The sequence below is a fragment of the Amphiura filiformis genome, chromosome 4 (genome assembly GCF_039555335.1).
Source record: "Amphiura filiformis chromosome 4, Afil_fr2py, whole genome shotgun sequence".
NCBI classification, from domain to species: domain Eukaryota; kingdom Metazoa; phylum Echinodermata; class Ophiuroidea; order Amphilepidida; family Amphiuridae; genus Amphiura; species Amphiura filiformis.
Window position 1 is genome coordinate 54,883,212 of NC_092631.1, and position 27,124 is coordinate 54,910,335.

At 36.7% G+C, this 27,124-nt stretch overlaps 2 protein-coding genes across 11 annotated transcripts in view; one reads left to right on the top strand and one right to left on the bottom strand.

Moving 5' to 3' along the window:
* The first annotated feature begins 833 nt into the window (after positions 1-833).
* On the top strand, positions 834-19,482 carry LOC140151077 (tetratricopeptide repeat protein 32-like). Its single transcript, XM_072173277.1, has 3 exons — positions 834-1,005; positions 13,045-13,205; positions 15,113-19,482. The coding sequence occupies exons 1-3, from the start codon at positions 842-844 to the stop codon at positions 15,235-15,237; spliced, it is 450 nt and encodes a 149-aa protein (XP_072029378.1). The 5' UTR covers positions 834-841; the 3' UTR covers positions 15,238-19,482.
* Positions 19,483-24,063: 4,581 nt separating this feature from the next.
* The window catches only part of LOC140151079 (uncharacterized), a 31,385-nt gene continuing 28,324 nt past the window's right edge, over positions 24,064-27,124 (bottom strand). For all 10 annotated transcript variants that reach the window (XM_072173284.1, XM_072173286.1, XM_072173281.1 and 7 more), the window contains one exon: positions 24,064-26,715. Coding sequence is in view for 1 of the 10 variants with exons in the window: in XM_072173279.1 (XP_072029380.1) it covers positions 26,710-26,715 (6 nt within the window). In the remaining 9 variants the exon portion in view is untranslated. The remainder of the gene's footprint in view (positions 26,716-27,124) is intronic.

Here is a 27,124-nt window from a genome sequence, read left to right on the forward strand (position 1 = left end):
AGCAGCCAGCCTACACTACCTTCATAAGACCAACTGTGGAGTACGCAGCATCGGCATGGGATACACACACACAGCGTAACAACAAGGAAGGAAGGAAGGAAGGAAGGATGCTATCATTTTCTTCGGAAGGGGCGGGGAAAATTAATTTTTAAAAAGTCGGCGTCAATAAAATTGAGACCCTCCTCTATTTCGGCAACAATAATTTTTATGACCCCCACCACCGATACACCGTACCTACACAGGGCCCTACATTTTGGTCATCAAAAATTGTATGACCTCCCTATTTTTCTTTCCATACATTTCTGACCCGCTCCCCAGTAGGTCCTATATTTGGGATTGGGAACCCCCCTTCCGAAGAAAATGATAGCTCCCTAAAGTGAACATTTGTACAATTTTTTGCGACAAGGTTGACAATAATAAAATAATCGCCATCAGTACTTTCAGTCCGCCTACTATACAAAGATAATTATTAAACAAATACACACAACATCACCATCCAAATACATTTTCCAGAGATTAAATTTCTCTTCATACCAATGTAAAACAATAATAAAAACAACATCAAGCAACAGCAAACAAACAAACAAACAAATAAGCGAATAAACAAGCAAGCAAACAAACAAATAAGCGAATAAACAAGCAAGCAAACACGGAAACAAACAAAGAAATGGCCAAATAAAGGAAGAGCTACACGTATGTACATCGAAACTTTTTTATGTAAATCGTTTTTCGTTGTGTTTGATTGGGTGTGATTATGACCCTATCGACCAATCAGATGGCTGTCATTTTCACACGGGCTATAATTGCCTACGAGCTGTGGCTGGCTGTGGGTAAATTCAACATGGACCCGGAAAAGATATTTGAGGAAGCGGAGAATTTCTTCAAAAATGGGCAGTACCAGGAAGCGGAGAGAAAATTCACCGAATTTGTAGAACTGGTAGCTTCAAAACGTCAGCCTAGTGATAATTCTGATGATCATCCTGCATTTCGAGGTGTGGATTTTAGGTAAATAATGATCACTCGTGACTTGTAATTTTAAGCTTACCTCATCAGACTAGCCGGTGTTTATGCACTTTCAGTTTCCCATGCATGCATGCGTTTGAATGGGAATTATTTTGCCTAGTCGCCACAAGTTTAGGGAGCACATTTCTTCAATACTTTGACAAGTTGACATAAAATGTTCTATTCTATATTGTTTGGCAATAATGTCTTTTGCCAATAGTACGTCCGACCATGGAGGTATATAAATAAATGGAGAATGATCGCCAGAATTCTAATCTCCTAAGTGGAGATTATCCCGTTACCAGGGTTCCCGTTAAGGTTTTAAAAATGTGCGTCCGTAATGACGCAAGTTTGCTGACGAGGTTGCAAAAACTTGCGTCCAGACAGATTTTGTAAAAGCGCCCATCTGAAATTCACAATTATGACGATACACACGCACCCGGTCTACACCTCATCAAATGTTGATTGTTAAAAAAATAAAAGTGCATTTTCGCCGTGATATTCCATCTCCATTCGCTATGATAATTTTTCTCATTTCTGTGTCAGTTTTGGTCCCAAAGCGTGGTCAAAAACAGGTGCAAAAACATGAGCAAAGTCTGTCAATCTTGAGCAATTTTCGTTCAGTACTTTCACTTCCGTGATTTCTATTTTTAAATTAACGTGTTGTTGATGCTAAAAAGACTAAAACTTGCGCTGTGACAAAAAAAAAAAAAAAGGGTTATCATTTGGATTTTGTCTTTAAAATTGCTTTTATTCATCGTAACAATAATACTAATAAAGGAAACCTAGATTATTTATGAGAAAATAAACTTAAAATATTAAAAATTGAATATTGTCAGGTTGTGATAAATAATTAAATAAACACCGCTGACGCTAGCTGCACGTGCTTGCTTGTAAACAAATCAATCGGGACTTCCCCAGGCCATGTGATCAAACAGCTGTACAGCGATCGTTCGGAAAGCATGCAAAAAGTGCACGATTTCCTGACGTTGCATTTACAAATATTGCAGAATTTACTTCAATTCTCAGCAGGTGGGTCAAAATTTTGGGGCTTTTATTATCTTAAAAATATAAAAGAATAAAAATTTCTTATTTTTATCATCAATTAATAAAATTTGTCTGCGTCCAAATGCATGTGACATGGACGCAAAATACTTGATTAGCCATGTCAATTTGCGTCCAAATTTGTAAAATACGCGTCTGGACGCAATGACGCACACTAACGGGAAGCCTGCCCGTTACTCTCAATGATTCACCAAACTTGAATTGACCAGCCACTTCAGCCAAGCTATTGATCTCCACGATGGTTATGAGCCTCTGCCATGGTTCATTGATTGTCACTCCAAAAATTTCCTCATAGGAATTGACCCTACATTGACCCGTACCGGAAGCCTTGTAAAAGAGACTGTATAATGACGTCAGCTAGTCAATCAGCTGTTCAAAGTCACCAGTTTTGATAGATTATAGTTTCAATGTATGATCGTGCGATAACCCGAAGAAATTCGGATGATCTGTTCTCAAGTTATGAAACTGTTTTCTACACTAGTTGTGCCGTAACTTGACAAATATACTTAGTTTTCATGTTCATATATTAAGCTTTTAAGGGGTCTGAGGGAGTTCAAATATAGTGCAAATGAAAGCAAAACGTTTTTACCTTCCGATTGTGAAAAAATTATGTTGGGCCAATTTGGGCCATTTGAGTTCACGACCGAGCAAAATTTACAGAAAGTACCTCCGAATTCAAGCAAAAGTGATGATCAGACAATCTTTTCTAGAGAGAAATTGATATACGGAATGTATAGGCCCTACATACTTTGTTTAAACAGTTTCTCATAGTTTAGTGTATGATAACCGTGATTTTGGTTGAAGCTTCGGGTCAAATTGATTGAGTGCCACTGCCATGAGGGATATGTCATGTTATTGTTTTTAAACTTTTAATTCTGTATTGTCATGAAATCGTATAGGCCGTCTAAATCATCATCATTAAACTTCTCATTTTATAATAAATAATTATCAGTATTTAGGCCTAAATGATTATTAGGGCCTATTATTAGGGGGCTATCATTTTCTTTGGATGGAGGGGTTCCAAATATACGGGGGGTGGGTCATAACTTTTTGGGGAAAAAAAGTCATAATTCAATTTTTCATGACCAAAATGTAGGGAGTCACAAGATGACAACAGATAAGGTGTTTCTTTTTTTTTTTATTCTGATTTCTTGATGCAATTTAAGCACTCTATTTTTGGCGAAAATGAGATTTTGATATCAAAATTTTATGAAACATGAGCACTTTCCAATAAGTATAAACTTCATTTTACCCCATTGAAATCAATGGCCAGTGAAACAGACTTCACAATGTAATCAGCTTAGCATAATCAATATAAACCTGAAATTGCCTATTCAACAATAATTGGTCATAACCAACGTAGTACAAAAGAGGCTTGGCTGGATCATTCTCCATTATATACCTCCATGGTCCGACCAAAGTTCAAGTTGTAATTTAGTAGGTATCCCAGGCAAACCTTAGTTAACACATTCGCTAGTCAGCGAAATTCGCCTAGACCGGGGCCCAAACACAATGCATATTTACATAGAAATTTGAATTTTTTTCGAGAACAGGTCGGAGAAGGAACCTACATAAATATGTTTTCTATACTTCTTGACCTTGACCTATGGCGTTCACTCCAACTTGGGGTTGAGTGGTGCCATCTGCTTCATGATGTCCTGCCACTTCCTTCTGTCTTGAGCTAGCCTGCTAGCGCTGACCAAGGAGCTGATGTGTACTTTGTTACAGTCGGCTTTCAGGCAGTCACTCCATCTTTTGGTGGTCTCCCTCGGGCGTTTGCCATGGATATGTGCCTCAAATGCTAGTTTAGGAAAACGTGATGGTGGCAGTCTATGGATATGGTCGAAGTACCGGAGTCTTTTTGTTGAGATTCGGTGCAGGATGGTAAATTCCATGTCGAGGGTTTTTCGAATGGTGGTGTTTCGGAGCTTGTCGAGGCGTGACACTCCCATTATTTTACGAATGCACATCATTTCAAATGTTGAAAGTCTGTTTTCATCTTCCTTCTTTAGTGTCCAAGTTTCCGCTCCGTACAATAGTATCGAGAGCGTAAGTACCTTATAGAGCTCGATCTTTGTGCTTCTCTGGATGTCTTTGGCGCTCCAAATCTTATGGAGTTTTTGAACAGTCCCTATGGCTTTCCCAATGCGTAATTTTACGCCCTCGGTGCAGGATCCAGATTGACAGATCTTCCCTCCTAGGTATGTAAACTCCTCAACTTGGGCTAGTGGTGTTCCATTGATATTTATATTTATTTGTGTGTTCTTTTTGGTGATTGCCTGTACCTCAGTTTTTCCTATGTTGATTTTCAGACCCAGTGTTGTACTACTCTCATGCACAAGGTTTACCAGAGTTTGTAGGTCTTTTTCACTCCCAGCTACAAGTGCGATGTCATCCATGGTTTAGGTTATTGATAAGCTGTCCCTGAATGTTTACTCCTATATTTGTGTCATGAAGTGCATATAACATGACCAGCTCAAGAAGGATGTTAAATAGCTGAGGTGATATCACGCACCCTTGACGCACTCCAACTGCAGTAGTAAACCATTCTGTTAACTCTCCATTAACTCTTACAGCGCTTTCTGATTTCCGGTACAGTGCTTCTAGCAGCTTTATGTTTTTGTTGGGGAATCCAAAGCATCCCAGTGCCTTCCACAGGCCCTCCTGCCACACAGAATCAAAAGCCTTTTCAAGTCAATGTAACAGCAAAAGAGTCCTTTGTCCTTTTCTAGGTGTTTTTCCATTACTTGTCTCAAGGTGAACAGTTGATCAATTGTTGACCGGCCTGGTCTAAACCCCGCTTGGGCTTCTGATAAAATTTCTTCAGCCCTTTTCATGATACGTCTTTGAAGAATTAATGTGAGTACTTTGCATGAGTGACTAAGTAGGCTGATTCCTCTGTAATTGCCACAGTCTAGCTTGTCCTTTTTCTTGTAAATGGGGGTGATGATTGCCTTTCCCCAGTCCCTGGGGAACTCTTCTTCGTCCCATATTTTCTTACACAGTTTGTGAATAATATCCACTCCTCTGTCTCCTGCTGCTTTGAGTTCTTCACCAGTAATACTGTCATAGCCCGGTGCTTTTCCATCGGAAAGCTTCCTTATTGAGCTGACAATCTCGTCACGCAGGATATCTGGTTCCACAGCAGAGGTTGGCGTTTGGGGAATATTATTTGTGAATTCTTTGTCCACAGGGTTCTGTCTGTTGTACAGGTCTTGGAAGTTCTCTTTCCATCTTTCTTTGACATCATTTGCTTCAGAGAGTATTTCTCCTCCTTGCTTTTCACTGTTTGCATTTTGGTGGTTGCTTTCTTTGTAATTTTCTTGATTGTTGAGTAGACTTCTTTGGATTTTGCAGCTTGATGTGCTTGATCTACCTTGATGCATAGGTCTTTAAGCCACTTGTCACGGCATCCTTTGGTTTTTCTCTTAATTTCACGATTTAGGAAGTTATATCTGCTTCGTTTGGTTGGATCAGTAAGTTTCTCTTGTTTGACTTTGCTTCTTTCCTGGGCAAGCTGGATAACTTCTTCACTTATCCAAGGTTTTTCCTTTTGGCTCTTTTTTGTATCCAAGTATTTTCCCTGATGTTTCAGCTGAAGGCGTTTTTAATTTCTGTCCACATGCTTTCAGTGTCCTGATCATCCTGCTCCATTAGTGGAGCAAAGCGTCCTCCAATTTCAATTTCATAGTCTCTTCTGGTTTTGGAGTTTTTGAGTCTGAAGATATCGTACTGTTTTGGATATTTGGCTTTCTTGATTGTGTGGAATTTCATGCGTATATTGGCTATTACAAGCTGATGGTCTGATCCAATGTCAGCGCTTGGGTAGCTTCTGGCATTTTGCACACAGTTTTTCCACTTGTTGCTTATCATGATATAGTCAATTTTGTTGTGCGTGCGTTGATCTGGAGACTCCCATGTCCATTGTCTTGAATCCTTTTTCTGTTTGAATATTGTATTGCTAATACATAAATCATTTACGGCACAGAAGTTGAGAAGTTTTTCACCACGTTGGTTTACTTCACCATAACCATGTTTGCCTAGGATATTCTCCCACTGTTGCCAATTGGTTCCAACTTTAGCATTTAAGTCTCCCATGATGATGAGGACATCACTTTTTGGAGTTTTATTAACAGTAGTCTGGAGAAGATCGTAGAATTCATCTACCATTTCTTCACAGTCAGCTGTGTTTGGAGCATATACTTGCAGAATGGTCATTGCTCCATTCTGTGTTTTGAATCTTGCTGATATGAGGCGTGCTGAAATTGGGTTATATCCAAGAAGTGCGTTTTGTGCTGTCTTACTTAGAATTAATGCGACTCCTGCACGGTGTATTGTGTCATTTCCTGCACATAAAATCTTGAATCCTTGGCTGGAAAATTCCCCAGAATCAGTCCAGTGGCTTTCTGCTATTCCCAAAATTTCCCAATGAAAGTTTTCCATTTGGTTAAAAAGTATTTCTAAGTTACCCTCTTGGTATAAAGTTCGAACATTCCATGTTCCGATACCTATAGTCTTTTTCGCTGTTAGTAAGGCCACCCTTTCCTGTGGTTTATCGACATCAACTCGGCTAATTGGGGCTCGACTTGGTGCTGATCCCGCTCTGGGAGGACCATCAAATCTTCCGATTAGGTTTGGAGTTGCTGCGTCATGTTGCTCTACGTGTAGGCCCGCGGGAAGAGATGACTGGTTAGTATAATCAGGGGCCGCAACCCTGGTGCTGTATTGGCTATTCATCATGATGCAGTTATGCTCATTGGTAAGCTAGGCGGATGAGCGGTCCTCTCCTAGCCACCCTGATCTGTCCGTTCTTGCTGCATAGACAGCAAGGTAACAACCCCCGCCACGTGAAGGTAGATCAGGACGCTTACCCGTATTCTCACAAGTCTGTCGTCCCCTCACACTACATGCTACACTATATGCTAAACTACACTACATGCTACATGCAAGATGCTACCAGGGACGGTCTCCTCCTTGTATGGTCCATCATATAAATATGACAAGAGAACACAGACTTTGTAGGGGGTTAACACAGACTTTGTAGGGGGTTATTTCTATACTTCACTTGACCCAAATATATGATTTTTTATGGTGATGAGCCACTCGCACATGGAATTTTAGAGGGATTTTGATAGCAGTTCCATTAAAAAAAGCTGCTATCCCCATGAGACTAAGATCTAGAACCGTAACGTTGTGATCACTGGTGAACGTCGTAAGAAAACAGAACTACAAATTCAACTTTAAGCAGAAAGGAATCCGCAGATGATGGTAAATTTGGAATAATTGTAGACTATAAAGTCATTAGATAGTCGATCTTTATGCTTTGGTGTGTCAAATGTTGTGACAAAATAGGAATCTGTTCAACAAAAATCATAAACAATGTCAACAAGTTGCACATGGATTAGCTCGTGTTGTTTATCAGGTCATAGGTCATAAAACACCAATTTGGTGTACTTCCGCTCCTCGGAATATGATGTTAAGGTCTAGGACTACTCATCACTGGGCCTCATCAATCAGGTCTAAATTTAATATACTGACAGTGTCATGACTGTACTGCGCACAAAACTACTGTAAATTTTATCTGATACTATTCGTCTCAGGTAATATACTGTACGCGCACCCCCTTTCAAATCAAATTGCAGGGGTTCAGTCCATCTCAAATCACCTAATGGGTCATGTATGTACATGATCCACCAGTGGAGCTTCTGCGACCCCTACGCAGAACTTCCGATAGTGGATTATCTGCGCACGGTGGACGCAAGGAATCCACAGTCGGATTTTCTGCGCACATGCACTGAAAATCCTCCGTATATAGTTCCGGTGGAGTAATTCTGCGCACGGTCGCAGGGAATCCACGGACGGATTTTCGGCGCACGTGCTCAGAAACTCCCTCCGTATATAGCTCCGTGGAGTAATTCTGCGCGCGGTCGCAGGGAATCCACGGTCGGATTTTCGGCGCATGTGCGCTGAAACTCCCCTCCGTATATAGCTCCGGTGGAGTGATTCTGCGCACCGTCGCAAGGAATCCACGGACGGATTTTCGGCGCACGTTTTAATCATCTCATGAATTGTTATGATTTAATATTATTAAATGGTAGAAAGTATGAAATATTAATATTATTTAGTATTTCTGCAGGGAATCCACGGACGGATTTTCGGCGCACGTTTTTAATCATCTCATGAATTGTTATGATTTTTGATGCGCAGAACTGACTCTAAACATATAGGCCCTAAAATAATATTTCTTACTTTCTACCATTTAATAATATTAAATCATAACAATTCATGAGATGATTAAATCGCGCCGAAAAAATCCGTTAGTGGATTCCCTGCATCAGGCGCAGAATTACTCCACCGAGTTATATACGGAGGGGAGTTTCAAGACGCGGCGCCTAAAGTCCGTCAGGATTATGCACTGCGCGCAGAAAAACTCCACCGTTCTGACTCTAAATATAATATTTCTTACTTTCTAAGTTATTTTTTAAACATGAAACTTGATGCATAGAACTGACTCTAAACATATAGGCACTAAAATAATATTTCTTACTTTCTACCATTTAATAATATTAAATCATAACAATTCATGAGGTGATTAAAAACGTGCGCCGAAAATCCGTCCGTGGATTCCCTGCGACCGTGCGCAGAATTAATCCACCGGAGCTATATACTGGAGGGAGTTTCTGCGCAAGATGCGCCGAAAGTCGACTATGGATTCCCTACGACTGCATGCGCAGAAAAAACTCCACCGTTCTGACTCTAAAATATATATAATATTTCTTACTTTCTAAGTTATTTTTTCAAACATGTTTTTTAAACATGAAACTTGATGCGCAGAACTGACTCTAAACATATAGGCCTAGGCCCTAAAATAATATTTCTTACTTTATACCATTTAATAATATTAAATCATAACAATTCATGAGATGATTAAAACGCATGCGCCGAAAAATCCGTCTGTGGATTCCCTGCAACTGCGGCGCAGAATTACTCCACCGAGTTATATATATAAATAATATTTCATACTTTCTACCATTTAATAATATTAAATCATAACAATTCATGAGATGATTAAAACGCGTGCCGAAAATCCGTCCGTGGATTCCCTGCGATGCGCGCAGAATTACTCCACCGAGCTATATACGGAGGGGAGTTTCTGACGCGCGCCGAAAGTCCGTCTGCGGATTCCCTGCGACCGTCGCGCAGAATTACTCCACCGGAGCTATATACGGAGGGAGTTTCTGAGCACGCGCGGCCGAAAATCCGTCGTGGATTCCCTGCGACTGCGTCGCGCAGAATTACTCCACCGGAACTATATACGGAGGGGATGTTCTGTGCACGCGCGCCGAAAATCCGTCCTGTGGATTCCCTGCGACCGCGGCGCAGAATTACTCCACCGAACTATATACGGAGGGGATTTTCAGTGCACGCATGCGCAGAAAATCCGACTGTGGATTCCTTTGCGCCCACCGTGGCGCAGATAATCCACTATCGGAAGTTCTGCGTAGGGGTCGCAGAAGCTCCACTGGTGGATAGCTTACATAACTCAATGGGTTGGCTGGTCACCCTCTCAGATTTTTTATATCATAGCCCTATGTGCCAAATGAACACATTTCAAATGGTAGGTCTCTACTCCTTGTCGTTTCCGAGAACCGGCCTATTAAAAATTGGGTCAGAGTCCGTTGCGACGTTAATTTTCTTCCGAGTTTAGACATCCATATAACAAATAACAAATAACAAGATTCTAGACTCATAAAAAATGTATCTCACCCCCATTTGCTGATATAGACATCTAAAAATGCATGTTCGTGCTGATGCACATATTGACATAACTAGGTAATTTGAGATGGACTGACCCAAGGGTCCAATTACCAGCGCATATTTTGTGTGAATATACTGTAAAACCAGAAATGTTCACATGCATTTTAATTTCGCGAATTTCGTGAATGATGTTGAGTCGCGAAAATTTTATGCCGCGAATATTTTGCTCAACACAGTGAAAAGTGACCGCCGTACTATCAATCATAAAAGTTGTTCATACCTGTTTAAAACTCCAGTGCAGTAAGCTTACATGGACTATTGGCATACCTTTGTAAAAACTAAAGCTAGAAGATCAGTTCTGTAATATTATAATACCTTTGATTTCTTTGAAAATAAATGTTGAAGTTCATCAGTTTGATGAAAAAAATAATAATACCCCATCTTCCAACCACGACCGTGTGACGTTGTGTCATCAACATCTGCCATTTTGTACCTATACCAATGAGTCTGTGTGTAGGGGTCCAAATGTTGAATACATAAGTTTTTATTTTTCTTCACAAATTTGCATGGAGTAAGTATTCAGCTTTAGAAGATCAGTAGACATAGAGAAACCAGATAAATGAAGTACGGTATTTAATCATATTTTGAAATCCATTTTGTTGAGTTTTAGCTAAAAATAATTTCCCATCAGCCACCACCCCGTAAGATGAATGGAAAATGCCAAAACTTTTCATTCATAATTATGCTAATTAGAAACAACAAAACAGTAGGATATGATTTGATAGTAAACATGTACATGGGATTTTCGAAAGGTGCTGTGTATGTGTTTGTATATATGTTTAATGTGCTTTCACATCGCATACTTGGCCATCGGTACAAAGAAATCGTTGCTCCAAAATTGTTTGAAAATTACACATTATTTTGTAATCAGTGGCGTATTACTAGGGTTGGTAGCGCCCGGGGCAAGAAACAAAATTGGCGCCCCTACCCCCTCACCCGAGAATATCTTGGATAGACGCGGGTGTGTGGGAATGGCATCGGCATTATGATATGATATCAAAAGTGAGGCTGATTTGGCATCCCCTAGTGATAGTGCCCACTGCCCAGGGCACGTTGCCCCCCTTGCCCCCTAGTTACGCCATTGTTTGTAATCATTTTTCACCACAAAATATGATGTATATGAAAACACAGATGAGCAATGTATGAAGAATTCAATCAGGTTGTTAATTATTGTCAATATCAATATTTTGTGACATTTATAATGAAAACAACTGCTACAACTTAAGAACAAGTCCTCAAACATTCGAAATTTGTAGTTACTACAGCTGAGACAAAGATTATACACCGCATTTTTTAATTACCAATACATAATACCCCACCAAGGGTCCCTCCATTAGGCTAATGAAAGTTGATTCCCAGTTTCCCGTTACATAGTTTTTCATGACTGGGTAGGTGACTGTTTCATTATTCATTATTTCAAACTTTCACTATCGGTGCAAAGTTAATGACGGAATGCTATGTTTTGAGGCCCAAATAAAATTATAAAGCATAGTAATGACCACGCTTCACTCAAATATTTTACCAACTTAAGAATTCCAATTGAATGAACGCAGCTTTCAACAGCTGCACTGATACAACCGCGATCGTATATCGCATATTTCAAACTACAACGCGAAAGCACGACCTTGGATACAATAATAACCAGTCACGAGTGCGTTGGCATGGTTGGATTCACTACCGCGTTACTCACACAGTCGCACGTACACGCTGGCATACATCGCGCAGTGTACGCAAAAAATCATCACGCTATTGAAAGCTGCGTTCATTCAATTGGAATTCTTACTATAGTCTTCAACACGAGTTTTAATTAAGCACATCTTTGGAAGAAACTTTTATACATTGAATTTGTTTAATTTCTTACACAAACAGCTGTTTTGCCAATAAGGTTGACAAGCCTAACAAATGAAAGCACCCGACCACGTTGAAAAACAGAATAATTTGACTTTAAACTTTATTCATTTTATTTATTTTGATGTTGTCCATATATACATGTAGCGTGCTATACACAATGCACGGTAGAAATGTTCCCGCGAACTTGGCTGCCTCTTTTCTAGTCTCCAGTAAATGCGCCGTACGAACGGTACGATATCGCCATTTTACCACGAAGTTTTTGCAAAGACTGTTCGGGTTTATCAATCAGCGTTTTTACGATACAATTTGCGGCCAGGGTCGGGCGTAAAAAGTGCTTTTATACGCCTCGGACGTGAAAGATGACATTAAAACTATCATTTTTTCTTAAAAACTTGAAAAATGTGAAATAATGGAAAATAATGAAATATTTGATCGGCATTTCTTTCTGACCAGAGTCGGGTAACGGGAAACTGGGAATCAACTTTCATTAGCCTTATAAGAGAGCATTGGAAACATTTGGCTACATGATGTGTCAAAAATTTTCTTGCAGATTATTTTGTTGCAAAAATATTGTTTAATTCCAGCGCCTATATGCTGTGTTGCCAAGGCATGTCACGGTCAGTCAGCTGAATGATGTGTTAGTGCACATTCCGTAACAAATGTACATGTTTAATATGAACATCGTGTATACTGTCGACTAATATTTTGATCAATATGATTAACGACTGCTCATCAGTTGTTTTAATAATAATGGCAGAGTTTGTCACAAATACTGCTCCTAAATCCTTGATTTTTGCAGGGTATGTTATCAATCATTTACAATTGTGAACAAGTATATAATCAGAAAAAAAAATTACAATATTGCTTTTCAAACTGGATGGTGGTCGACGCTACAAGTAACAATGGTGGATAACAAGTCAAGTAATTACCAATGTCCCCAATCCCCGTTATTAGGAATACTTGATTGCTTCCTGAGGTGGGATTGGGGTGGGGGGGGCTCCCTAGTGGTGGATCTACATATAGTAGGGGTGTAAGAGTTCAGATTAAAATCTGAATTCAGACTTTTTGATCTTGATTTTTATCTCTTTTTCTGCACTTCCTCTGTACAAAAGTATACTAATAGGAGCTTTCCAAATTTCAGAGTTTTTCAGACTTTTTTTTATATGTGGTCACTCACACTCCTCATTTGGGGCAAAAGAAATGTAAGGAAAAGGGCCAAACAGAAAAGGAAGAGTGTAACATACATGATACCATACTTGTAGTAGTTGAGAGGCTACATAATTCCATTTCTCTGTTGTTTCTTTACAGATTTAAATCTCTTCTCACACAAGCATTGAACAACAGAGGACAAATCAAATATCTTCGAGTAGACTTTGATGAAGCTGTGGAAGATTACTCTGCTGCCCTGGAAATTGATGAAGACTTTGCTATAGGCTACTACAATAGAGGGCAAATTCACTATAGACTAGGTAAGGTTTAGGGTAAATGATGTAAATATGGCATAGGTCATCAGGTTTTTGAATGCCTGTTTGTATTCAAAGGCAAAATTAAAAAATCTGAAACATGAAAGAAGTCAGTGGTTTGCTGTCTACCATGTAAATGTCCGTAATTTCTTCACCGTTTCTTTAAGGGGGTACTACACCCTTCGATAAATTTGTGACTATTTTTGCACTTTTCTCAAAACTAATAACACACTGGTAACAAAAGTTATGTATATTATAGGGGCAAGGAATCAGTTACTACACTGGAATTTCAGTGACCCAAGACAAGCGGTTCGTTATTTATGATAAGAAATGAGGTACGGCTGGGATGTACCTCATTTACTATCATATATAATGAACCGCTTGTCTTGAGTCACTGAAATTCCAGTGTAGTAACTGGATTCCTTGCCCCAATAATATACATAACTTTTGTTAGCAGTGTTTTAGTTTTGAGAAAAATACAAAAGTAGTCACAAATTTACCACTGTGGTGTAGTACCCCCTTACAGTAAACCAGGTCATCCCTATCCACATATGATAAGAAATGAGGTACGGCTGGGATGTACCTCATTTACTATCATATATAATGAACCGCTTGTCTTGAGTCACTGAAATTTCAGTGTAGTAACTGGATTCCTTGCCCCAATAATATACATAACTTTTGTTAGCAGTGTGTTTTTAGTTTTTGAGAAAAATACAAAAGTAGTCACAAATTTACCACAGGGGTGTAGTACCCCCTTAAAGTAAACCTTGTCATCCATATCGGTGCATAGTCTCTGGTTCATTTTATTGTGGCTTAAAGCATAATAGACAGTAAATTCATTTTTTTTCATGCAGTTTTTTGGAAACACTAGTACATTTGCAGTGCCAATACAAAATTTTGAGGTCTGATTCAGAACATGCATGAAAACTGAAAAGACACTTCAAATAATGATATTTCCTTGTTTCCAGGTACTAATATAGGGTCCACAACTTATAAATTCCCCCCTAAATACTTTTTTAAGTAAATCGAAAAATATTTGACGAAATGCAAATGTGTAAAAAGGTATATGGGTAGCCTTATTAGTTTTACACATAGGGACCAAATTATAGCGTCACACGACATTGCGTTCAGTCATAATGGGTTATTGTGTAAAAAAAGAGACCATTTTTAATAGTGTTAAAAGTTGCATCTGAGTGCATAGGAATTAACTCTTAAACAATACAGTAGGCCTGGAATATTCATGTGTTTGTCAAAGAAAACTTAATCTTTGGTTTTCTTCATTTTCAAAAGCAAAGCAGGTTTATAAATCTTTTCTTTTTTTAATGATAATTGGCTGAATTGGGCAGGATATGTACTGCAGTGAGAATAGATCATATATCGCCAGTAGTTCATCACATGGGAAAAGTCACATTTTAATAATGCTGTGTTTGCCCGATTTCCTTCGCGGTCGAGCAATAGGTTTGCTGGATGAAAATTTACCAGTGAAAGAAATTGCTTGTCGTATGGTAGTTGCGCCTAATGCGATTCAAAAATTTCAAGTGACGGGAGAAGTGAAAAATCGGCCTAGAGCACCTCGTCGATGTGTCACATCTGTTCGTCAGGAGATGTCAATAGTAAATCTGGCTGAAACCAGCAACGGATCCGGACTTTCATAAGCAGCATGCGTGACATTACAAATTGGTCCAGATTTGTAAAACAAATAGGGTTACTCATAACTTTTTACAATTTTACATTCCGTTAAATAATTTTTATAACTTATAAGTTGTGGATCCTATAGTTTGGTCCCCTACCAAATTGTTTGTTAAAACTTTATTTAGCTTCAAACTACATTTACAGGTACTTTGAACCATTATAGTAACTTATAACCTCTATCGAATCACTAATATTCATGCATTGTTCCTTTGTGTGTTTAGGTCGTTTCCAACAAGGAATTGATGATTTCAACAAGGCTTTAGCTTTACAACCAGACTTCCCTGATGCTGTGCTTGCACTCAAAACTGCAACTGAAGATATGCAAAAGGCTAATACAAAGAGCTGATATTTTATTTTACTGAAAAACTGACTTGTGCTTTTATCACACCCTCATTACTCAGTGCCGTATACGTAGTCTTCTGAACTGCGAAATCTACAAAACGTCAGTGTCTGTACTTACAAAATGCAGCGGCATAACTAGGGTTGGTAGCGCCTGGGGCAAGAAACAAAATTGGCGCCTCTACCCCCCACCCGAGAATATCTTTGACACGGGCAGTGGTGTAGGTAGGGGTTGTGGTGCCCAGGGCTAAGGATACGTAATGCCCCCCTCAATTCTTGAAACAATTGCATGTGGAGCACACTATATTTTGGACAAATAAGGCCTACCACCAATTAATTTGAATATTGGTCTTAAAATGTTCTTTCAATTGATTTTGTGCTGGAATGTGTGCATCTTAAGCGTGCAAAAATTTTGACTTTCATTGCTTGGAGGGGCGCAGAATCTATGCTGAATTGGTCAATTTGGCACCCGCCTGGGGCACGTTGTCCTCCTGCCAGGGTTAGCGGGACCTCCAAATTGGCAAATAAAGGGGTCCAGGCATCTAATTCTACACAGACGTACAAAATTAAGGGATCCAAATCACAGGACCTGCCAAATCAAGGAGTCCTGGACCCCAAGACCCCTTAAAACGCTATCCCTGCCCCCTAGTTACGCCACTGACAAAATGCAGACGCCAGGATAGTCAACAGATAATCATTGAAAAAGTCATATTACTCCTGTGTTTTTACTGTATTATGTCCCGCATTGGCTGCCAGTTTACCTGTGTATCGAGTTTAAAATTTGTTTAACTATATAAAATTCTTCATTGCAATGTACCAGCATATCTTCATAACTTAGTTTTTGTATATACTACATCATGCTTATGCTATATAACTGTCTTCCAGTGAAATTCAGAACCTGTGAACATATATGTTTTTAAAGCAATATTAATAAGACTTAAGGGATCAGATAGTGAGGTTTGCACAGTATTTTTTGTGGGACCTGAGAGCACATCAGAATATCCAATTTTCTTTGAACTTTCAAAAATTGATATTTTGACCTCATTTACATGTATATCTATTTAGACACCAAAAATCTCATCAAAATACTAAAATATAAATACTTTGCAGCATTTTGCACCCAAATGCACTCATTTCACAGTATAAAGTTTGGTGACACTTAAGGGTGCTGCAGACTTTTTTGTTGGGTCTATATCCAAAAATTCTGTCATTTCATCTTGACATGGGCCAAATGGAATACAAAAAAAACTTAACAGAGCAAAACCAAATTTGACCCCCATATAGATCACTCCTACTGATATCAAATAATTTAGATTATGGGAAGCTGTTAGGGGTAGTCACAGTCGTTGTACTGATGGACCCTGCGCCACTTGTAGGCTGCAAACGTGGTTCCGACATATTCTAATGATGGCGGAATAAATGTAAAGCGCTTTGAGGCTGTTTACGGCATAAAGCGCTATATAAATTTCTACATTTTTTTAAATTGAAATATGTGATATATATCACAAATTTTATGACAAATTATTAAAATTTGATATTTTTGACATTCCTCACCAACAGTCCTTAAAGTAAACTTTATAAATCTAATGATATGAACTTAAAGTGTATGTAGCTGGGAGGAAAATTTGAAACCATCATTTGAAACTTTTGACCTTTCGTATGGAAAGACCTAAACATTAATACTGTGCAAATATCACTCTCCGATCCCTTAACCTATTTTACTTTATATAATTGTATTATATTTCCTTGCTGTTTTTTTCCCCTTTTTATCTCTGAAGGGCTTTGAAACTTATTATGCACTATATAAATTATTGTTCCTGCTATAGGTCAGTGCGTGTAGGTGTCAAGGACATAATGCTAAAAGTGGCTACCAAGGAACAAGAAATGGCACCCTCAAGTGTCAATAGAGGCATATGCAATCATGAGGGCGTAGTAGTGTCAGCAATACGCTTTGTGCACCTTTTGTACACTTCCAAAAGACCCTTTACCTTTTAATGGCCTCTCTCAAAGGTGTCAGAGCATCGGTCCGGTAATCCGAAGGTCCCAGGTTCAAATCCTGGATAGTCAGTGAAATTTTTTCACAGGCTGTCATTTATGTATGTGTTGACTTGTGTTAAAAAACCTTTCTCATATTTAATTTACCACATAGATTAAACTTTATTTCTCTGTGTCAGAATGGGTTCCCGAATTATATTATTCGTATATAAAGTGCCTGGGAAATGAAAACATGTAATCAACAAACGCAACTTAGTACAATGTGATCGATCATATAATATATTCATAACAAAAATGACAAGTTCCTTGTTCTCTGAGTGTTCCCAAGGAGCGACTCCTCAGATGTATATGTTTAAAACCATGGTTTCTAAACCTGCTTGGTAGTAAAGTATATTTTTATATAGGTTTATGTTAAATATCAGATTTTGCTTTTAAGGGTGTAATACACCCCTGCCCAATTTTGTGCCTATTTTTGCATTTTACTCAAAAATTATAGCGCATTGGTGACAAGTAAGATATGTATATTATAGGGCAAGGACCACAACTACATTTTTTGTACTGCACTGGAAACTTTATTTCAGCACAGACAACAGTTGTGGAGTTACAGTCAAAAATGAGGGAAAACCAGTATTTGATCAATAAATCAATAACTTCTTGCCTTGAGTTGCTGAAATTTCAGTGCAGTGGATGTAGTTCTTGCCCCTATAATAATATCTTACTTGTATCAAATGCGCTATAATTTTTGAGAAAAATGCAAAAATAAGCAAAAAATTGGGCAGGGGTGTAGTACCCCCTTAAGCTAAACAAAAAAGATTTGTCTCTGGTCCCAACAGGAGGTTGGAAATGCAATGCAGTTTTTTCAGAATTTTATTAATAAATAATTTTTGATGAATGCTTTCTTAAAGTCCAATTTAATAAACAAACAGAAAAGCAAAAAGAAAAATAGTGGAAAAATATAATATGTACACTTAATGAATAAACAGGGTTGACTACAGACAACTGAACCCTTCATTTTTGTTTGACCTTAATATAAGCATGGGGAAAATGTGTGATTTTTTAGAGCAAAATACCCGTGCTAGTTTTCGAAAATGCACAATTTGCGCTTTGTTTTTTCCAAAATGCATGAATTTTCTGCCCAAAAAGTTTGAATTTGCAAAAATTCAAATGTTTTTTTACAATTTTACTTTTTTTCTTCTATAATTTCTTGCAATTTTTTGCGACGGCCTATTTTCTATATTTTTTAAACATGGATTGTGTTGCAGATCATTATGGATTCTTTGATATTAGTGAAAACTTGCAAGTTTTTGGAAAATAAGTACTTAATAAATGGTTATTTTAGGAAAATTTTAAAATTTGCAGTCTGATCTATGATGTGCGATTGTACCCAAAATGCGCAAATTTCGCCGCTTTTTGCGCATCGCACATTTTCCCTGTCCTTAACTTAATACATTGCTTTCATGTCTGTCTTTTGCACGATTTATTAGCACATTATGTGCTTTATCAGAAGAGTGCCAAAATCTGAATTTGTGGGTAGTCTTGTTGTCCCTTTCAGATTGCTATCTGCAATCAAATCATATCTGGTTCAGGCGGCGAGTGGCATGATAGAGCCGGCAACTTGTGAAACCGCCTGGCCATATGGCATTTTCCATATATACTTTTGTGGGGTTCATTATCGAACCCAAACGGTTTTAGCTTGTATTTATATTATTAATTAACATAGGCCTATTTGTTTGTAATATTTCAAGAGTTTTAAAATTTCAAAATAATCCCATTCAATTACACTGTTGACAATGAAAATTTACTGAATTTAGAGAATGCACGGCGACCACCGCCTGATTTGGTTGTTATCAAAATTGTTAGTAGTGCATGTATTTAGGCAATCAACCTGAAATTTGACCCTTGCAAGTTATATAAAACTTTCATTTTCACTAATTGTGTGTGATGTGCGTACATGTGAATAAAAATTGGTACATTTTTCAATGATCGTGTGTAATGTAGGATAAAGTTTGTAAACACACATAGATATTTTTTCTCTCTTCACTATTATTGACTTTTTATTTGTGATTCACCTTCTGTATCTAAGTTAATGTGCTAAAATACTCTCATAGATACACAAGAATCGTATCCATAATAATAGTTTGTATGTCTCCAATGAAGTGGAAAATAATGTGTACATATAGATTTTGCCAACTTGCAAACTTCAACATGAAGTAATGTACTGGTTGTTGACCTACATGTACATGTGAGCGTTTGGACAGTATTTTTGTGGGACATGAGAGCACATCAGACATATCGAATTACATTCTGAATACGAAGAATGTCCTTCTGATATCAAATAATTTTGATTTTTGAAATTGCAATGTAATACACATTTTATGGCAAATCATTAAAAATTGATATTTTTGATATTTAACAGTACTTGAAGTAAACTTTATAAATCTGATGATTTATACTTAAAGTGTATGTAGGTGGGATGAAAAGCCGACGATCAATTGAAAATTTTGACCTTTTGTATGGAAGATATGGATTTTTTCCCCAAAACACCCAAAAAAATAGGGTTTTTTTGGAAAAAAATCCATATCTTCAATGTAAAAGGTCAAAATTTTCAATTGATCGTCGGCTTTTCCTCCCAGCTACATACACTTCAAGAATATATCATTACATTTATAAAATTTATTTCGAGGACTGTTATATATCAAAAATTTGAAAAATATCCAATTTTAATAATTTGTCATAAAATTTGTATTGTATCGTGAATTTCAAAAATGAAAATTATTTGATATCAGAAAGACATGCTTCGTATTCAGAATGCAATTCGATACGTCTGAGGTGCTCTCATGTCCCACAAAAAATACTGTCAAAATGCCATAAACGCTCATTCTAGATCCCTTAAGGGGGTACTACACCCCTTGATAAATTTGTGAATATTTTTGCATTTTTCTCAAAAAATAATAACACACTGGTAACAAAAGTTATGTATATTACAGGGGCAAGGAATCAAGTTACTACACTGAAATATCAGTGACTCAAGACAAGCGTACATTATTTATGATAAGAAAAGAGGTACTGCTAGAATGTACCTCATTTTTTAACATAATGAACCACTTGTCTTGAATCATTGAAATTTCAGTGAAGTAATTGGATTCCTTGCCAATATACATAGCTTTTGTTACCAGTGAGTAGTTATTTTTTGAGAAAAATGCAAAATTAGTCACAAAATTTATCAGGGGTATACATGTAGTACCACCTTAAGTATTGAGTTTGACATAATTATGTAAATCAAATAGAAATCCAACCATTTGTGAAATTAAAAACAGGGAAAATATGACACTACATCCAATGGGGGAGTAACATAAGACATATAAACAAAGTTAAAAACCTGACGTTTCGAAAAGACAAAACTTTTCTTTCTCAAGGGATAAAATAAGAGACCTGCTCTCAGTATAGTGGAGACCAGCTCGGTCACTGCTGTATCCTTTTGGATCCATCCTTTGGTTCCACGCTGGTCAGTTGGAACAGATTTTCCCTGTTTTTACATTTGTGAAAGGCTAACTGTGATGTAGTTAATGTACATGTATATGCAATTCCCAAAAGCCTTGATCCTTTGGACTGACGTGCTGTTCGATTTTTTTTCTGCAATTTGCTTATAACCTGTAAGATGGTATACATATATTTTGGTATGAGTTGGTGGCATGGTTCAGATTGGTAATGTTTGTTGCATGCAAGAATGAAAAAATTTTGTCAAGCTAGCAGAAAATAAAGTTAAACATGTCATACAGGGGTTATTCCTTTATTCTTTAACTGTAAACATTTCAACATATACTCGTATTTCAAAACAAATAACATGATTGGGTTTAGTATTAGCAGATCTGTGTAAGAAAACCTATTATTGTTGTGTACTGGCCTGTGAAGTTCAACTCAACCAGTGTATACAAAAAACAGCCCGCCAACAATGACATGCCCTACTACCAATTCAATGCAAGAAAGTTTGTCTGCTATCAGGGTTGCCAAAAGATTTCAGCCCAAATCGCTGGTCAAATAATCGAAAAGTCGCCCAATTTTTCGCTTTACCATTGGTTTCTATGGGGCAGGAAACTACTGGAAGTCACGGGAGCCAATGTTGAAAAGTCACCCAAATTTGTTCTTAACCATTGATTTCTATGGGACAGGAAATTGTCAAAAGTCACGGAGAAAATCTTCAAAAGTTGCCCAATTAGGCTACCAAATCGCGGGTTTGGCAACCCTGTCTGCTATCAGTTGCCTGGGATTGGTAGCCATGGATCAATACACTTGTCACACTTGCCTGAATATTTGCATGTTTATACAGGTTGGTCTAATGGAAACTTTTGGGACTCACTGCTAAATTGCTGGTCTAAAGTATATCAAAGTATACCAATTTACTTGAATTTAGAATGGTAAAGACTTGATGAATCATCTGTGATGCCAAATTTGGGCAAAAATGTATTTTTATTTGACAATGTAACAACAAAATTCTTGAGTAAAAACAAAATCAATTAAAAAAAACTAGATATAAATATCTAGGACCTGTTTTTTTCCTCCAAAACTGGGCATTTTTGTCCAAATTTGACCTCACACTATTGATTCATCAAGTCTTTGCCATTCTAAATATGACAGGGTTCGAGGTTTGAGGACGGTTTTACTGCCAAAATGGGGGAAAAATGAAGTTCATGTTATCATAACATTATACATGTTTTCTGGACTAGAATTTTGTGCTGAGTCCATTTCTGAAGTTTTTAATACACAGGGTATCACCATTTTAAAGATATGTAACAAATGCTAAGCGCATGTTGTTTTTACGAAGAATGTTAACCAATCCTGGGAGTCTACTTGGAACACAACTGTATTTTTAAAAAGTTACAGAGCATTATTACTTCAGTTAAAGTTGTTTTGAATCTATAAATATGTTAAACATACTATAAAGACTGCTTAAACACTGTAAAAAGGAAATGATGTTGGTACTGAGGCCCCTGTATTCCTATATATTTAGTAAACATATAGCGGTCAGGTTTGGTGTCAAGACAATAAATCTATTGATGTCTAAACTCATAAAGAAATTATGTTCTTAAAGTGTTAATGTATAACTGATTACCTTTACACAATCTTAATATGTTTATACTGAAGCATAGCACTTTATTCACCCCTGACATCAGAAATGGCTTGTTGATAGCGCAACAGAAGAATATTGTGTGATCTTGCAGCACGGGCTGCATCAACTTTGAAAAGTGGTTGATGTGATGAGCTGGTACAGAACTAAAGTTCTCTTCACCATACCACTTGACTATTACTTGATTCTGTTTCAGTTTTCTCAGGATAGAACTTCTCAGATGTTCAGGTACATGTACATCAGTTGGGGAAATGACTTTAGCTGGATACCAGAAACAACCATGCTTTGCCCATACTAGATGACACTGTACATGTGCATGAGCATACATTGCTGTACATGTATAACATCCCTTTATAATTACATATTTGAGGGCACAACATGAAAGGCATTGACTGCTCTTCCTGGAATAACTTTTATGGGTGTGACCTTTGGGTTTAAGGGGTTGATACATCAGAAAAATGGCGTGAACCTCAAAATGGGGCAAAATCTGAGTCGTAAAAAAAATTATTTTGAAAAAAGTATACATGGCATCACTCCACAAATCTAATCGATTGTGGGGATTGGTAGAGTGCACAATCGATCAACTTTTCAGAGCTGTACCTCCGTAAGTTTTTCTGAAATAATTTTTTTTACAATTTGCCATATTTTTTTCACGCTTAGGGGTAGGGGTAACATTTTTGCAATTTTCTTCAATTTTTCTTTTTTGAAGGAAGTTAAAATTATTATCAGTGTGTGGCAAATTGAAATATCATTAAAATGAGGGGTTAATGAGGTCTCTAGCCCCTTTAGATCAAATTTTATGGCGAAACTAAGATACAAATCCTCGAAAATGACCTTTTTGGGCTTCGTTTTCACTTTCAAGTTCAACTTTATCCGGTATGGTATACAAAGTAAGCAATGAAATCAATTAAAAACAGTTTTATTTGAACAAATAAACCATCAGGTAATACAAAATAACAGAGAAAACAACATTTATCTATATAGTAGAAAATATTAGGGATTAAAAATTAATGGTGAATTTTTTTTTCACCTAAAACTGGTCATTTTAAGTAAAAATGGCCATAAATCCATAAATAACACAAAAACGACTTAAGATACAGTATTCTAAGTTAGAAAAATTGAAAATTCAGACATTTTTACCTTAGAAATACTATATATGCTCATTTTAGAAGTATTCTTCACACCTAAATATTTTTTTCACACATTTGGCAGTGAAACCGTCCTCAAACCTCGAACCCTGTCATATGTATACTTTAATATACTTGAGACCAACAATTTAGCCCAAACTTCTTGTTTTGATGTGTATACCAGGCTTAAAATAACTTACGAATTACAAACCATGCTTTCAAAAGATGATACAGTTGATGGGATTTGAGCATAATTATTGTTACCAATTCAATGACCAAGAATGTTAAAAAGGGGAATCGCATTACGCTTGATCACATGATATTACCGGGGCAACTATTTATATTCGTGAAAAGGTTTTGTAGGATGGAATAAATGATGCAGGAATGAATTATGTTAACCAAATTTAATATAGCATCCGTACCATCTGTGATCAAGCCAACATGCAAGATGGAAAAAACTAAGAATTGTGAGTAAATTGCCTAACATAATGCATTCCTGCACCAATTATATTTATAGTTTCTGTCTATTTCTGTGGGTTTATAAGAACTAAGTACACTCCAAACAGAAACGCAATACACAATGGAATTACAATAAAACTATAAAAATAACCTTTATTTATCATTAATTTATATGACCATTTTGTGTTCTTTTAAATTGTGTAACATATTAAATCTTTTAAGATATAGTATTTCTATGAGTACACCGTCAGTTATCGCACAGTACCTGTGCAGCTGGTCACTGTGTGAGTGGTTCGCTTTCGTCAGATGTATCTCTTACTTTATCAGGTAATGGTGAAGTCAGAGACACATCTGGCGAAAACACGACCACTCACACATGACCAGCTGCACCGGTATTGTGTAATAAATGATGGTGTACTTGTAGAAATACTGAAACTTATTATGACTTAGAAATGTGAGATTATACAAATAACTTGAATCTCCCATACCGGAGAAATAGAATGTACCATTGTGACAATCAACTCATGATCATTATACGGTCTACCTCAATGGTCTTTTGTTTCAAACTGCTATTTTGTTGTTATAAAAAACCAACTATTAAAATTAATTTTAATACAAACTATTATTGAAAAATATAAATGATGATATTATTTGGCTACAATACTCTAAATTGTACTTTCAATGTATTTTAGACTTTTGTATCGGAGATCTGATTCGCAAAAATATCTTGTAAACATTAATTTTAAGAATAAATGAGACCGTACACAACTTCAAGGTATTGTATGTGTCTCCAAGTCAAGTAAGATGCCTTGGTATGGTTACAGTTTGATGGTTCAGCGCTAGAAAGACGCATCTCCATTTATAGTTGCAGTGTGTACAATTACCTATACACCCAAGTTCTAACATGAAGTTGCTGTGTGTACAATTACCAATACCTATACACAAAAGTTCTAACATGCACATGTAGATTGTCTTTCTGCAATTGAACTATCGAATTGAATATAAACACTATGTTTTCATATGATTATTAGGCAAGTTTTTTTTTTATTATAGTACTGATCATGCACAATAAAAATGTTGATTTATATTATAATTATAGTACTGTTTTTGATTATTTACATCAAACCAATTACCCTAAAAACTATACTACTACTTTAAATAAAGATTTTGCATTTTATACATTGTTAAATAAGAAGAAATTTATAGAAATCTGGGTTACTCTAGTTGAAATCCATGCAACCCCCTATGGCAGACATGACCTTAATCTTCCAAACAGGTAGTGTGAATTTCAAATAAGGTTACCTGAATCAGTGACTCCATTTGGAATCTACACCCCCTGTGTGAGAGATTAAGGTCATGTCTTCCATAGGAGGTGTATGGATTTCAACTGGAATAGCCCTATGTGAGAGTTGCCTACACATGCTATTTCTGTATCCATTAAGACTATTGCTACTTGTATGAAAATAATCATCACATCAATAATTTATTTTCAATATTAGACCAGGATTTAGTTTTAGTGTTTCCATTACAATAATGATATTCACAATCTTGTACATCCTATTATTATATTGAATGCCTCTTTGCATGTTGCAATTGGGTATTTGGATGCTTGGTAAAGTTTGAAGCAAACTTTTTGTTTTAGGGGTCGCCGTGCACATGATAAGAATGCTGATAGTTGTCCTGGGTATTCAACTGCTGACTGCAGAACTGAATTTGATAACCATATTAACATGGATATACCTTTCCTTTAGCAATATCTGTAAATATATGTATATTTTGCCCCTGAAAACATTGTGTGGGCTGGGCATGCATGTTGCTTTAAGGCACAAGATGAGGTAAATTTGTTAGTATTATTATTCTGTATTTAACTGACTGGGACGATTCTTTTGCAAGTTAAAAATATATGAACATTAAAAATAGGGAAAATACATGCAAAGTCCTATTTTTTTCTTATAAATACAGAAGTAACTTGCTATAGATGTACTACATTATTAGTATAAAATATGAATAATTTATAATGAAAGAAATTGTTGATTGATATTTTCAAATTTGTACTCTTAAATAGCACTGCTATAAAACAGTCTTTGAAGTAGGAGGTGCAAAAGGTCCTAATATTGTTTCATATTCATAATCCCATAAAAATACACCTTAAGTAAAGTCAATAATTATGACTGGGAGAGCGCCTTAATAACCAGATCGACTTTGCGCTGTTTGTTTTGTTTTACACTGCCTATTCGATTATTGACTTCATTAGTATCACCATAATATGTACATGAACAATCTCATATCTCAATCTCGTTATCTAGTATATTCGTATTGTATTTACACATTTGAAAAACGTATTTATACACACCAAGATGTTTAACGCAACAAATGTCTCATAATATTCAAATGATGTGTCAAATATATTGGTAATAGAACAATGTTTTTTCAAGTTTCTTAAATTAGCAATATCTCCCCTGAAAGATTAATTACAAGTTTCTTGAGATGGATAATTCAAAACCGTTATTGTTTTCAACACTTTCGTCTTTGGTTTATAAACATGCTACTAATGATTGCTTTCATAACAACATTGTCAACAGTAATCTGTTTAGGTCTAGTTAAAAACCAAAACATTGCAAGCTATCCATGTCAAAAAACATTTCGAATTATCCATCCCCAACTCCCGGGCCCCAACTTTTCTTGTACGTAAGTCTAGTGGAATTGGTTCACCGAAGTCGTCGTCATAAGGTAGTTAATTAATTCACTTCTTGGTGGTGGCTAATCTCACGCATTAAAACTGTAAGTAAAATATACAGAAAAAAATAGTTACATGATGTGCACTTGTGCAGTTTTGTTGTATTTCTCCTCTGTCTGGTTATTTAATATCGGTCTTGCAAATATCTGTTCTATAGTCTGTATACCTTCCTTCAGTCAGTAATTTAGATACTTATTACTGTTTTTATTGTATCTCTAAATGTAATGATGAGAAGTATGTAAAAGTATACATTTTCAGAATGGAAATGATGTAAGGATTCCAACTAGCATAACAGATTCCTGCAAAAATTAACGGTTTTTGCGAAAATATCATGATTTTACTCTACTGACTCCAGGAAAGTATACGGACTATAACACATGTATCTGGTTTTTTTTTGTCCAAATCAAAGAAGAAAGATATGAATTCAGGGAGTTAAATGTGTAGGTGTGTA

Coding starts and splice junctions, on each gene's coding strand:
- LOC140151077 (XM_072173277.1), top strand. CDS start 842: ATGGACCCGGAAAAGATATTTGAGGAAGCGGAGAATTTCTTCAAAAAT. Junction 1,006..13,044: donor TTTCGAGGTGTGGATTTTAG/GTAAATAATGAT, acceptor GTTTCTTTACAG/ATTTAAATCTCTTCTCACAC. Junction 13,206..15,112: donor GCAAATTCACTATAGACTAG/GTAAGGTTTAGG, acceptor TTGTGTGTTTAG/GTCGTTTCCAACAAGGAATT.